The following is a 15,554-nucleotide window of genomic DNA, read 5'->3' as shown; positions in this document are numbered from 1 at the left end:
CCTTAAAAATTCCCAATATCTCGATACCTTTGATTTCTCGACTTCTTGTTGAGCTTTAAGCCAAAATATCTTAAATAAAGGAAGTCATTTGTAGAGTACAAATATCAATACTAAAAGATTCTGTAGCAGTGAAAATATAAAAGTAAGTTAGAACAATTACTAAACTTGCGATGTCCTCATGCTGGGTTAGGTGTAATTCTAGGTGATAGCAATGGAGAAAACATTTTTAAGAAGCTCAACTACCTCGATGTTACGCCAGATGCTTCGATCTCAAGCTCTTGAACCTGGAGCGGAGTCATTTGCAAAACTTGTGTTCATCTAGCAATTAACAATTAAAAAAAAACATATATATTTCTGATTAAACTGCACATAAAATTCTGACCACTTCAGTGAATAGTGCTTCTGTACATTTAGTTTTTAACCCAAAATTATTTGTTGAAATCAAGCAACCCTTACGGTATTAATATCTATATAAATGAGGCGTAAAACGAAAACAATTGAATTAAAACTCGATACATCCCATAAACGTAACTTTTATTTAAAACAAAAATCACGCAGTCCTTATTTCGACTCGTTTTTTTTTAATCTTTAGTCCGTTCTATATATAACTTCGTCTCGGTTTTGTCACAACCTTAGACCGGCTGGATAACCGTAACCAGAGTGACGTATATTGCCATACACAATAGCACAAAATAAGGTATTAGGATAGATATGTTCTAATGTGTGTGCATCGACTCCGCTGAAATTCACCACTGCAATTTTGTATTGCTGACCTTTCAGTGCTATTTTGTTCTCGGCAATTGTATTTAACGGCTTCTTGTTTAACAAAAGACCATCGAAATAGGCTTCCTGAATAGCAACTGCTATGTAGTGACGGCTATCATACTGTGTTGAGAAGGCAGGAATTGAAATTATGTAGTTATTTGAATACTGAGTGACAGCCGGAACAACTACCATATACGGATTTATAGAGTAATTATATTTATCTGTTATAACCGTTGCCAAAATTGGACGTTCTGCGGTCACCACGTAAGGTTGAACGCTTAAATATAAGGACGATGGAAATGATGTTACCGTTGTCGAATAGCCATTCTTCCCTGCAATATTGACACTATTGACTGTAGTTGAAGACAGAATCTTTAACGTCAGTTTATAACCTTGTATCAAAGGAATTATGACATTTCTCCCCCATCTTTCAATTGGAGGCATGTTCGCCACAATTGCATCCTGGTCATGAGGAGACTTCAACTTCATTGTTCCAGAGAAAGCAGCTACATTTCTGTCAGCAGATATCCTCACACCTGACAGATCAAGCGATGATCCTACATAAAAGTAGTACTGTAACTTGTCTAAAGTGAAGTTTACATTTCTTGATGGAGAGACCGTCTGTCCCATTAAATTGAATGAGGCTGAATCAGACGAAACCGTTACGAATGTTTTATCATGAGTGGCAAGAACCGAAAATGAAGAGTCGTGACCTATGTTAGTTGTAGCTATCGAGTACTCTCGACTCATAAATTTTACAGGAATAACATTTAACCCATTTGCTACACAACAGATAAAAAGGGTGACTACAGCTACTGATATTGGTCTATCAGATGAGATGTAAATTCCTCTGCAGTATTTGCCAGATGAGCTTATATTGTCAATAGCTGGTGGTAGTCTAACATGTCCTACACTATTAGTGACTAGAACAGTTCTGTTAACCCCTGGATATGGACTTTCAATCTTGACGTTTGATGTGTCCTCTGTGGTGATGATCAGTTCTACGCTATCTGCTCCAGAATAGTCCTTGAATGTCATGAGATAAAACTCATTTCCCATATGATCTGGAACCAAAATTTAAGCATTATTATGAAACAAATAAAGATATGTTCCTTTATAACATCCAATACGATTTAACCCTTGGAAAAGCTGATTGTATTGTGCCATAAAGGTGATGCATTGTATTTTTCAAGAATTACAAAAGGATATAAAATAAATGTTAAATTTGATACATATATGATTTGTTCTACAATAGATAATGAACATAACTCACTCTAAATGTTATAATATATGTATAAGTCGTAAGTTATGACGTCTTCAAGAAAATAAGTGTAGTAACGTCATAACAACTTTGTTTGATTTTTAGTATACACGTTTGATATTTTAAAAATTACGGAAACACCATTTACCACGGACTGGACTTTGCTCGGGGAAAACAATGCGACATTAATGGCGGGTCCGTGGTAAAACAATGATTAAATGAAGTTTCCGTGATTTATTTCGATTCTAATATGACTAGTTTTTTTTCATTTTGTTGGTCATGTAATTGCTATCCTCTTTTGGTCTCTCCACCAAAGACGATCATTGTGATTGACCGTCAATGAACTGGTTTCCTAAACTCCACAAGAATCCATACAAACAAAGTTACATATCTGGATCTGCAAAATGTATCACCAAGCCTCTTTCAAAACCTAACTTCTATACTCACAGATATAAAAGAAGGTATGCAGTCCTACCACAACACTTGTTACTCTTAAAGTGGTATTAAATCAATGTGGATTTTGAAAAACTCGAAAGATCTTCTGGAGACAAACCCTTTAGCACCTGCGTATGAAGTGTTCATATTACAACTTATACATTATGCCAGAGCTTGTCGAAACTACGCAGACTATTTGTATCTTTGTATTTGTAACTTCTGAAACAGGGTTATGTTGCTAAAAGATTTAAGTCATCACTGCAGAAGTTTTATGGTCGTCATCCTGAACTCGTGGATGGTTACGGTGTATCCATCTGCACCATGAAAACTGACTTGTTCAACGTGTCATAGTTTTCCTTTCTCTTTCGTCTACCCCGGACTTGAATTTTTATGAGCAGCTCGGCGGGTGTTTCTAGAAAAGCAGAGGACGCTTACCGTACTGGTGCACCAGGATCATGCTCCCAGTTTTTAGTGGAGTGCGAGTTGCACATTTGCTTTTGTTACTTTATATGTATTATTTTAGTTACTTTATGTTTTTGTTGTACATGTCTGTTTTCCATGTCTGGTCTTTGTCCCTGTCCTGGAGTACATTCTTGTGATTACCGCTAGAACTTTGGTTCCCTTGATTACTCTTTTATACGTTTTAACTTTGACTGTGGTTTAAAGAGCTTTGAATAATAATAAAACATGTTTTAACTAACCTGAAACACAATTTTAGACTTCCGATTTTTTTATGAAATTGACAACAGTTGATTACATAATGACTACATTTGTTTGATGTATATAGCAACGTACTATGCATTTCTATTCAAAGCATTTCATTACAGTGTTAACGATTGTTCATAGCTTTTTGGACAGGTCCATTCTAAAAATAAGTCATGATTCATCATCAAAGGTGAACCAAAACTGCTGAAAATGTACGAATGGCAGCCTCAATGTTTAACTATCTGTTTGAACTAAAGATATTTTGCCGTTTTAATTTTGAACTGATCATTTAGAAAATATAGTGTTAATTAAACGTCATTTACATGATTACTCAAAAATAGAAACGATGGGTTGATAAATCGTTGAAAAAATGTGTGTGCGTGTTTTTGATTTTTTACATAATACACATTGTACATGTAAGTCCTCGATCAGTAATAATCGCCTTTGAAGACTTCAATAGTCCTAAGCGTGTTTCGGAGTATAAAGATCTTTCTTCCACCATTATTACTTACTTTAGCCATATAAATGTTCAGTCATGGAAAATACCTATTTTAAATAACTTGTTTTACTAATTGTTGTAAGATATGCGTAAATATGTCAAAGGGTTTTATTCAGAAAAATCTCGTTCAAGCTATATGAGTATTGTGCACAGGACCACGAGCGAGAGATCAGTTAGGTTCTTTTTGTTATTTAAGTCAACATTTTTGTAAACGTTTGTATTGAACACTGTCAGTATGGTTTAAAAAAGACCAAGAAAGAGCCTCTTTTTAAATTATTATATGAAATGAATTAAAACATGATATTTGTTCTTGAATTTCTCATGTTTTTGTTATAAAAGGTATTGATCTGGTTATATGCCTGTGTTAACTTCATTTTAATTTAATAAACAATACATATCAACGGGTCAAGCTAACCAATCAAACTGCAGGATCACCTGGCACATTTCACTTAAAATATAAAAAAAATACACTACATGTTCAAGAGTACTTTAGTCTTATTCCCTGCTGTTGTATGATAGGTCATGGATAATCCACGTGCGTTTTGACCAGATTTTGCCAGAAACGCCACGAGAAATTCAGTTATGATATATGCAAGCGAAATAATGATAATAATGTAACCCCATTGGGAATTGGTGTTGTCATTAATACAGTTGTTGTTTGCGCACTCGTTGTTGTTGCAGTAGCTGTTGATCTTATTTGTCTTGTAGTAGTACTATCAGTAGTCGGACCTAGAGTAGTTAGTACGTATAGATAGAAAGGTGGACCGGTAAATATTCAATTAATAGAGAAATGAACAAATCCTACTTATAACCCAACCGTAGATGGCATACGCTCAAACAATAATTCACATTGTCAAGAGCATGCGGTTGATAGAAACACTTTATTTTCATGCAGCTATTTTGCTCCAAATATAAATATAAAAAATAAAATAAAAATAGATAAATTCATGTAATATGATAGGACAAAATAACTTTTTGATTAAATACGGTTAATCAATTTCTTTATAGACAGAATAACAGAAGTTATTTCACCTTTCATGTTATACTTTAGGAAGGTGTCAGGTTGTATATGTGTATTTTATCGATATAAACAGTTCATACATTTGTCCATTTGGATCCGCTCTTTAATTTGTTCACCGCACTTTGGTGTCAATACCACCAACGCTCATGAACCCAACTTCCACATTATCTGCACACGATATACTGTAGGTCATGTTCGAATAGGGGGTGCATTGAAGTTAATGCCTACTACCGTAACATAACACATTTGTCAAGTTTATTTCTTTATTGTTGAAGTTTTTGCTTAGGAAAATCTCAAGAACAACAATAATTCTTGTTATACCCAATGAAAAATTATAATTATCCATCAAATACAAAATAAATATTCCACATTGTAAGTTTTAATGTTTTAATGATACCTAACACCTTAAATTGACCACAGATAATATATTAAAATAACATAACATAATTTGAAAAAAAACCGGCAAATTGGTATTTATGTGCTGATGTAAATAGATAAATACTTAAACGTAACTTACATTCACTGTTGCATAGGTTACCATCGCAACATGCAGCACACGTGACTTGACTTGATCTTTCGACGGCAGACCGTCTGCCAAATATATCCGTCGGCGATAAGAAGTGCCGGCATTGCTAATAAATATTTATGAGGAATTCAAAATGAACAAGGTATAAATGTTGACACTGCTAAATGCAACTATCTGACTCTTGTGAAAATTAAATGCTGATACAACGCTGGCAGACGTTAACGTTGAAAATTATGACAAATCTGCTTCATTTGTCGATATTGTTTTATTGTTTTCTTCCTAACTATTCCTTAAACAAATTCTGATTTTCGAATTATTACGTAAATTGAAACTAAGAAAATGTCGGTAAATTCAAAATAATTAAGTTAATGACACAACAATACCGCATTAGGATATACAAAATATAAAGAAACTTACATGTTCAGACATGCAAGCAATGCTGTAAAAATGCAGTCCAAACTGGTTTTTCTCTTCAATATGACATTTCTTGCAAAGATAACAATTTTTAGATAAGTATATAATATCACTATGTTAAGTGACTTGTTGGATGAATACACGACCTTCGTATTAAGTGGCAGTCCGCCTAAAAATCATGCAATTTTCACTGAAAGAGATTTATTGATGTCAGATAGCATATCTTTGTTTTTTGCTCATTTGGACCTTAAATCATCCCCATAAAGACTTTTCTTCTTCTTAACGCTTTTCATACAAACTTTGTCCAAACCATAACTTTTTTGTCTTTTGACCTAGACTTCTAATACTTGGTATGTTGGTATATCCTCTCGGGGAAGAGTGTCACGCACCAGAGTGGGTGACCTTTGACCTTGACCTTTAACCTCAAGGTCAAATAACATATAAATTTTGGCAAAATATGACACACAACTTTGTCTGTGCCATTACTTTTTGTTTTTTTACTTAGATATCTGATCTGTTTGACATTTAATTAAATCACATCAAGTTAGAGTGTAATGTTCTAGATTTGGTGACTTTTGACCTTGGTCATTGACACCAAGGTCAAATGACATACACAATTTTGGCCGAATATCATACAAAATTTTGTCCGGGCTATAATTTTCTTTTGTCTTTTTACTTAGACATCTGATATTTGTATGGGGTTATGTTTTCTCAAGGCGAGGCGCCTCGTACTAGCTTGGTTGACATTTGAACTTGACCTTTGACTTCATGGTCAAATAACATATCAACTTTTGACTTGATGATTGTTAATGAGGACAGATGTCATATGACTGATACTAAATTGTTTTTATTAATTTCTGTATTTTGAGAGAATTCAATCAGACCCAAGAATAATAGTTCTTGATTTTGTTGATCAACTCTTGACATTATATCCTATTTCCATTTTTAACTCCTGTTTTACTGACATGCACATCTTCTTATCAAAATGTACTAGGATTACATTCTTTCGATTTCCGCTAGAATCTTAGTTCCCATGATTTTCTTGTAAGCATGAACATGTAGGTTCTTGTTTTCAGAATATTTCAAAATGTTTTATAATTTTGTTGTTTTAACATAATGTCACAATACTGTGACATACTCACCATGGAATTTTGTGCCAGAAATTTAGATAAGAACAAATGGAAAATCAACATAAAATTTTGTAATATATTATAGAAACATTATAAATGGTTAACTAGAGGCTAAGAGAGCCTGAATCGTTCACCTGGTTTACCATCTGCTTATTAGAAAACAATTGCAATGAGACAGGCTAAGTTAAAATTAACTGAATAGTCAAATGCAGGGAATGCTTTAAATAGCATTTTTATGACCTGAACCAGAATTTTGATGAAGGCAACAGTTTTTGAATTATTTGTAAAGAAACTCTTCTGACCCCTATGTTCCATTTTTAGTATAGGCAGCCATATACATTTTTAATGGATTAAAAAACACAAGTCATTTCGGGCACAATACAATAAAAAATTAATATGCTTTATTCCCGTTAACTGATCTTAAATGGTTTAAGAGAAGATTTTCAAAATTGCACATGTACATGTGGAACAATTAAGAATTGTTTCAGGAGCCATAACTCCTACATTAGTAGACGAATCGTTTCGAAAATGTCGGTATTGGTCAATCTTACGATGCTGAACTATATAACCCTCCAAAAAAGGGCAACAACCTTTGAGTTGTTTGCAAAAAATTGCCTTCTGACCCCTATGTTCTATTTTTAGTAACAGGGGTTATGTTTTTGTTATGGATCAAGAATCCCAACATTTATTTTGTGTGAATAACCATACAGAACAATTGTTTTTGAGGAGAATATTTTCAAAGTTGCACATACGAGGACTGGCAAAAGAACTTTTATAGGGGTCATAACTCCTACATCAGTTGTAAATATCGTTTGCAGAATTTCGGCATATGTCTCCTCTTAATCCTGTACAATATTATCTCCTGCCAGAATTACGCTAAAGGCAACGGTTTTTAGAGTTATTTCTAAAAGAATGCCTTTAGACACCTATGTTCTATTTCTAGTAACGGCGACTATGTTTTACTCACGGATCATAAATCCCAACAGTCATTTTGAACAAAATTATCTAGATGAGGAGAATTTCAAAATTTGTCGATGAGGAGGGACGCCAAGTGATGGCATAAGCTTACTTGGCCTTTGGCAAGGAAAGCTAAAAATAACAAATGTTTGTTTACTGGCCTGTTACCCTACATCTATTACCTGTAGCTGTCTAGAAACTATGTGAGAACTAAACATGGGTAACCTAAAATTATACATTTCACCTTGTCGTGGCATTTAAGAATAAATTGCATAATTGTAAAATGCAAACTACTTTAATTCATAGTCAACAAGCTTACATGACTTTTCTACTTATTATTGTCCATACATGAGATCAGAAGTAAACTTTAATACAGTCAATGAAATGTAAAATATAGGTTGCAGACTTCGTTTGAATGCTGATTCAATATCCTAATGTATCCGTATATGACTTCAGTTATATAATTCTGCCTTTTATATTTCATGAGGTATGATACCAAAAGTATTAAATCATGATGTTTTTACAAAAACAAATAAGTGTTTTGTCTTCTTTAGCATATTCCTTTATATGTTTTTTCCCTATATTCAACTATGCTGGAACACAGACATAAACATGTAGGTCGATTTATAAGAGAAATACATTTAGAAGGACCTAGATAAAAAAGGAATTAGAGCGTAAAATCAGGTAAAGAAAAGATTGCAACAAAAATGAAATTTAAAAAAGATTTTTGAAAATAATTTTTATAGGCATTAGAAAAGATTGCAACAAAATAAAAATTTTAAAACAGATTTTTGAAAAAGTCAACTATGACAACAGACAACTACAACGAACACAAAGTGATGTCAATAGCTCACACTGACCTTCGTCCCAGATGAGCTTAAATATATGACGAGAAAACCAACCTCTTTTAACTAAATTCTGTTACTCAGAATGTTAGTTTAAAACGTCAATCTAAATTAAATATCATCTATTGGAACAAAATGTAAACTTGACCTGTAACATATTATTGTGAACTTATCATGTCATTATCTGCAAGCATTTAGGAAGTCCTTAAAACGATAATTTCTGTAAATTTTGCAAAGTTCAAGGCCCGTAATTTCGGTAAACTCATCGGAGTGAAACCAAACACGAACTTGTATTGTAACTTATCACGGTTAATTTATAATAAAAATCATGTCAATATCTGCAAATATTCAGAAAAAAATGTCAGGAAAACGGTTATTTCTGTAAATTTTGATAATTAAAAAGCCTGTAAATTCGGTAAAACTATCGAAAAGTAATCTTGACCTTTAACTTATCATGGTGAACTTATTAACCAAAAAAATATGTCAATACCTGCAAGTGTTTAATAAAAGTCCGGAAAACTTAAGATGGACTGACGGTCAGACGGACGGGAAAAACACATTATACCCTGCGCAGCTGCATTGCGTGGGGTATAATTATTTAAGCTCAGAGTTCTTCTCCTTTGAAACTAAGAGAACACATACTCCATAACAGATGTAAAAGATTAGTACTGCTACTGGAGTTACGCACAATCAGGTGATAAAGGGCAAGTGATTCTTTACCACATACTGTGAGGTGAAAGAGTAATCAAGGAACCAAGGTTAAAGCGATAATCAAAAGTATGTAATCCAGGGACAAAGACCAGACATGGAAAACAGACATACACAACAAACAACATAAAGTAACTAAAAAAATACATACAAAGTAACAAAAGTAAATGAGCACCTGTAGGGTGCTTTTTAGAAACATCCGCCGAGTTTCTCATAAAAAGTCAAGTCCGGGGTAGACAAACGAGGGAAGGAAAACTATGACCCGTTGAATAAATCAGTTTCCATGGTGCTGATGGATACATCATAACGATCCACGAGTTCATGATAACGACCATAAAACTGTAGTGATGACTTCAATCTTGTAGCAACATAACCCTGTTCCAGAAGCCTATTTGTTAGAGTTCTAGCGCGATACAAAAAGTCTGCGTAGTTTCGGCAAGCTCTGGCATAACGTATGAGTTGTGATATGAACACTCAATACGCAGGAGCCGAAGGGATGTTGCCACAGATGAAAGGAAAGTTGTCAATTCTGAATGAAAAGTCATCATGTTTGTCGTAAAATGTGGTCAATAGTTTTCCTTTATCATCGATTTCTAAGGGTAGGTCAAGATATGAGGCTGACTTCACAGTGTCTGTAGTATCCTTTATCTCAAGTTCTTTTGGGTAGATGCGATGTATCAAATCCCCGAAATTAGGATTGTTTAAAGATAATACGTCATCTATATAGCGGAAACTGAGATTGAAGGATCTAGCCAAACGTTATTCTTTTTTTCTGATCAGATCAGCTATAAAGTCAGCCTCATAAGAGTGACGGAATAGGTCAGCAAGTAAAGGAGCACAATTTGTTCCCACCACACTGGACAAGTATGTTGTCAATTAAAATTTCCTGCATTTTGTAAACATCTTCCTCTGTATATTCGGAAGATGATTTGGAATTGTTTCTTACTAAGTATGAGGAATCTCTACCAAGAACTATATATTTGTATCTAGGTGTACCATCTTTTTTGGAAAAACAACGATGTATAATGTTTTTAAGTCGGGATTTTAACTGAGTGTTGGGAATAAAAGTATACAGTGTTGGAAAATCATAGGTTTTAATGCTATCATATTCAGATGACAGTCTTGAACTGATTGTCTCCAAAAGATCTTTCGAATTTTTCAGGATCCATATTGAATTAATACCACTACGGGAGTAACAAGTGTTGTGGTAGGACTGTTGACCCTCTTTGACAGTTGTGAGTATAGAAGTTAAAAGTTTTGAAAGAGGTTTGGTGGTACATTTTGCAGATCCAGCTATGAAACGTTGTTTGTATGCATTCTTGTGAAGTTTAGGAATGCTGTACATAGACGGTAAATCACAATCATCGTCCTTGGTAGAGAGACCAAAAGAGGATTGCACAGATTTAAGGTTTTCCACAATCTCTTCTTTGGAGAGAGTGGTAGCAGTGTATGTCTTATCACTGCTATTTTTTTCTACGTCTACCTCTGATTATAAACATTGGATATAAAACGTTTTGCAGACAAAAAACAATGTTGTTTTGGGCTTTGCCTGCTTGTACGACAACATATTTGTCATGTTTAGTAGACAATGTGTTTGCTACATCGGGGTCTTTGAAAACTGATGTAGCCTTGGCACTCATTGACCTACTTAAAACGTCCATTCGTTTCAATATTAAAGACCTCACTATTGCATGAAATCAGTCATTAACTTAAGCAAAAAATGTGTATGTCATTTGACCGTAAGATCAAAGGTCACGTTCAAAAGTCACACCCCTTGGTACATGACAAACAACCATGCCGTGAAATACCCACATACCAAATTTCGGATATCTTAGTTAAAAGGCAAAAAAGTTATGGCACAGGCAAAACTTCGGGTGGTATTTTGCCAAAATGTGTACCTTATTTGACCATGAGGTTGACAGGTTAAATTCAGATACAATTTCATCTATTCTGGTACACAACACTCCACCTTGAGAGGATATACCAACATATACCAACTAAATATTAGAAGTCTAGGTCAAAAGACGAAAAGCATTATGGTATGGATAAATTTTGTATGAATGGCGTTAAACTTTGGTATGTTATTTGATCATGAGGTCTAAAGTCAATTTCAAATGTCAACCACCCAAGTATGTGATGCCTGCCCTTCAGGTTTTATAATCCCATACCAAATATCAGATGTCTAAGTGCAAAGACAAAACAACTTTAGCCCAGACAAAATTTTGTATCGTATTTTGCCAAATTTTATATGTTATTTGACCTTTAGGTTAAAGGTCAAGATCAAAAAGTCTCCCACTTTGGTATGTAACAATTTACCCTGAGAGGATATACCAACATACCAAATATTAGAAGTCTAGGTCTTAAGACAAAAAAGTTATGGTCTGGACAAAGTTTGTATGAAAAATGTTTAGAAGAAGAAAAGTCCTTACAAGGAGGTGATTTTGGGTCCAGATGAGCAAAAAACAAAGATATGCTACATATTTTTATTTTTGATATGTTTCATAGGAGAGCACCTACTACACATCCATGCATACATTTAATTAATATCTTCTTGCTCTTGTTAGCAAAACGGGTCTGAACATAACCAATTTCGTACATTTCAAATTGTCAAAAAATAAGAATTTTGGTTGCTATGGTAACCAGATCTAAACCAGTCAGATTGCTTTGTACTTTATTGTAAATTGTTTTTCCTAAGACATACTTCATTAATATAATTATGTAGTTTGACAAATTTCCACCATTAGATATAAAAATACATTCAAATTGTGATGTTTTTTTTGTGTTTTTTAGGCCCAAAAGTGGTGGTGGCTAAGGAATGATCGTTGCTATGGTTACGATGAAAACATTTTTCATTTTTTATATTAATTCGTGTTTTTCCATTAAATCCTACATATTGCAAGTCAATTTGGTTCAAATGTCTGACATCGATAAGTCACCCACTGCATGATTCTTAGGTGGACTGCTACTTAAAAGTGTGTACTACTTAGTGTAATTCTCATAAGAAATGTTTCTTATTTTAACCAGATTATTTTGTAAACTATTAATCATAAATCAATACATTATGACCTTATGCCAAATTATGAATTGTTTTTTTTTTATTCAGAACGTTTTTTTTTTTAAATTTGGAATAATTTGAATCCTAGACGGCGGACGAGGTAACTTCAAAAGTGTAAAGAACCAAACCATTCACTTCTATTATTTATATATCACATCCAATTAGAAATTGTTAAAATAAGAACCAACCAATGAGAAAGCTTATTACAAATCAAACTGTTTCTTAAAGTTATTCGTTACTTTATCAAAAGTAAATATACGTTATTCCTTTTTCTATATACGGAGAGGCGTTACTATGCAAATCACGGATTGCATTTAAGTCTTGTTTAAATGCTTTATTCTAGAAGAAAGTATCTTTGAGTCGGCATCAGGAATTCCTTACGTCTTTTGATTAAGTAAATACAGCAAACCTATGACAAATTATTTATTTTGCACTGCCCTTGAATGATATATTGAACATTGAAATCATCAAAATGTATATGCTATACCTCTCCTTGATCACAAATTTGAATCGTATCACATTTAGTTGGGTCTCTTATTTGGTTACAACTCAAACACACAGGCCCTTGGCCATTGGCTCGTCCTGAAACATCAACAATAACTGCATTTCAGGGTGTTTGCAAAAAAAGATTAACAACTCGAACAGTGTATTGGGATTTAAAGTAAATATAAGCTGTGTTCTCAATATAGGCTGAATCAAGACTTACTAGAGACAGAAAAGAGATTTGGGTTGTATAATTGAACTTACACCTTTCGATGTTTTTTTAAGCAATTATAACTATGTTAAACTTAAAATAAAAATTACCGAAAAAGGAGAAGATAATTGTCATTTAAGTATTGGTAGGAATTCTTACCTGTTTCACCACAACCTCTATAGTTACACAAGTCTGAAGAACAACAACCTGTACAAATGTCTACACCTCCTTGATTGTTGCATTTCTGTTGAAAATAAATATTTCTAAATTCTTCAATTTTGTTTACATAAATAAGGGAAAGCGTTTTGTCTACTTTCTAAACTAAAAAAAACTAAAAAATCAAAATTACTCTGTGCTTCCAGAGCAGATATGTAGATCAGAGGCAAAGATAGAGAAAACCCTGAAAAAGAGCCTTAAATTGTTACAGATAAGAGAAAGGTATGACTGAGTTATTATATCTGTCGTAACTGCTTCATTCACAAAGAACTACATATATCATTACTTATATTGCCGTCATATGTTCATAGATTCATAGGTAATATGGCGAATTTCAACATAAATACCATGAAGATACCTTGATTAGTTTATACCTAACATAGGATTTTGTTTTATATATTTTACTTTCAAACCGTGCATACAGTCAGTTAATTTTAAAACAAATAACTCACCGAATTCAATCTACAACCAAGATTAAACACAACTTCTTCATCGTTTCCTTTGAATTTATCTATAAAACACGCCTAAAATATAGAAATAAATACAAGGAAAAGATCGACGTACTTATGATGCAGTTTATTATGCTTATATTTTTTTTAAAGTTTCGAATTGCATATGTGTATACTGATGAAAAAACAATCAAAGTATGCACTTTTTACTTTTGAAATAATAGATAGAATTTTCAACATATTTTTTATATTAAGAACTGCTGTCAATCATTTATTTATTGCAGTTGATAGTAGATGTAACTTGTGATTTAAGTACTGACAATTGTACGACATCTTGATAAAGGGGCACTTTTATAATGTAAGACGATTGTACAGTTATTTGGTAAAGTTCTTCCGATTTTTTTTATTGTTACACAAATTGGTGAGTACGCGGAAAAAAATCCTTAATATTCATGCTATAATATAAATGAATGCTTACACCTTTGAGCTTATAATGCCGTTTATCGATGACGTCATGAATTTGACGCTTTATTTCATGAGTGCAATATAGGATTTCACGCTATTCTTATTAACAAAATGATTTTGTTTTTATCGAAAGGGATATAACCGATCCACTATACAAATAACGAAGACTACTGTATAATTACATACTTCATTGATGTCACATGTCACTTTACCAGAACATAGTAGTGGCGATATCACATTTTCACACTTTAGACATTGCAAGCTCTCTGCCAAGCCTAAAGTAAGTAATGGTATATGTAAATATAGGGTATATACAATAGCCCCTCCCCCAAAAAATAAATAAATAAGTAAATAATTAAATAGACAAAGCCGTGGAAGAGACTTTGTCAAATTCATATAATAATATAACATTTCTGATTAAATTATACCAGATGTAGTATTGTACAAAATACGATATTTGAAGTTTGTTAAGATCTTCGAAAACATGGTATTCATGAATTAGTAATATATATATTTTGATTCTTCAGAAATATATGAAATGTATGATGTTTGTGACGTACAATGAAGACAATCCCCAATAAGTCCGGTATAATTAAAAAAAACATACAAACCATGTATAAGCAAAAATTGTCAAACGTCAATTGGTCCTCCCGTAATTGTCTAAATACACATGTATCTTTTTCACTAAAACAGAACTCAAGTGGGATAAAATATTAGTCAACAGTTTGTCTTTGAAAACTATATGGAACTGAAACACGATGAAAATATGGGTTAAAACATTGATGTAATTATTGAAGCAATCAAGTTTCTTTTCAATGAAAACTGAAACTTAGACAAAAATTATCATACCTATAGTCATCACACATATTGCGACTGATATCCATTCCATGACCCGAGTCATAAGCACTCCGTGAAGGTTCTAGAATTAAAATATAAGCGATTTGTAAATACTTGAATGAAAATTGATCCTAGTAATACAATGTTAAAATATACCTGAACGATGTGTCTATGAACTGTATTCACAATGGTGTGCAAATAAATCAAAAGTAATTTTTTTAAACTTATACACATTGCCAACTAATATCCTTACATTTCGTAATCCCTTGAACTCTAGAACTTTATCTTTCGTAATGCGTACAAGTATCAGGTCTGTGATAAAGGAATATATGTGTATGCCTACGAACGTTTAAAGTTAAAAAAGCCGGTAAAATACTTTTCATGTATGTTTTGTATTTGCGGAATTGAACTTTGAAATCGACTAAATTGAAATAAGCTGGATCGGAACACTAGATTTATCGATACAAACAAAGTTACTTTAAACTGCAAATCTGTAAATAACCTTATAAGATATCAAAGTAATAGAAGTCCGTTTACCATTTTATTTTTCAACATTACTATATCAAATTGTT

The 15,554-nt window shown here is 33.0% G+C and overlaps 1 protein-coding gene across 3 annotated transcripts; it reads right to left on the bottom strand.

The window, feature by feature from the left end:
* Positions 1–517: 517 nt before the first annotated feature.
* Positions 518–15,230, bottom strand: LOC148616815 (uncharacterized). 3 transcript variants are annotated; one of them, XM_088583902.1, is made up of 10 exons: positions 15,139–15,230; positions 14,995–15,064; positions 14,332–14,420; positions 13,684–13,755; positions 13,175–13,259; positions 12,809–12,903; positions 5,630–5,698; positions 5,189–5,318; positions 4,285–4,394; positions 518–1,830 (listed from the first exon to the last, which is right to left on the bottom strand). In XM_088583902.1, the coding sequence occupies exons 1-10, from the start codon at positions 15,214–15,216 to the stop codon at positions 625–627; spliced, it is 2,004 nt and encodes a 667-aa protein (XP_088440028.1). In that variant the 5' UTR covers positions 15,217–15,230; the 3' UTR covers positions 518–624. The 3 variants fall into 3 exon arrangements, with proteins under 3 accessions (XP_088440028.1, XP_088440029.1, XP_088440030.1); XM_088583903.1 differs by having other exon boundaries at positions 5,204–5,318; XM_088583904.1 differs by lacking the exon at positions 4,285–4,394 and having other exon boundaries at positions 518–1,829; positions 5,204–5,318.
* Positions 15,231–15,554: the final 324 nt, after the last annotated feature.

Source organism: Perna viridis, chromosome 5, assembly GCF_037379345.1.
Source record: "Perna viridis isolate PV_CMFRI_1.1 ecotype Kerala chromosome 5, ASM3737934v1, whole genome shotgun sequence".
Classification (NCBI taxonomy): domain Eukaryota; kingdom Metazoa; phylum Mollusca; class Bivalvia; order Mytilida; family Mytilidae; genus Perna; species Perna viridis.
This window is presented reverse-complemented; position numbering and strand designations above follow the sequence as displayed.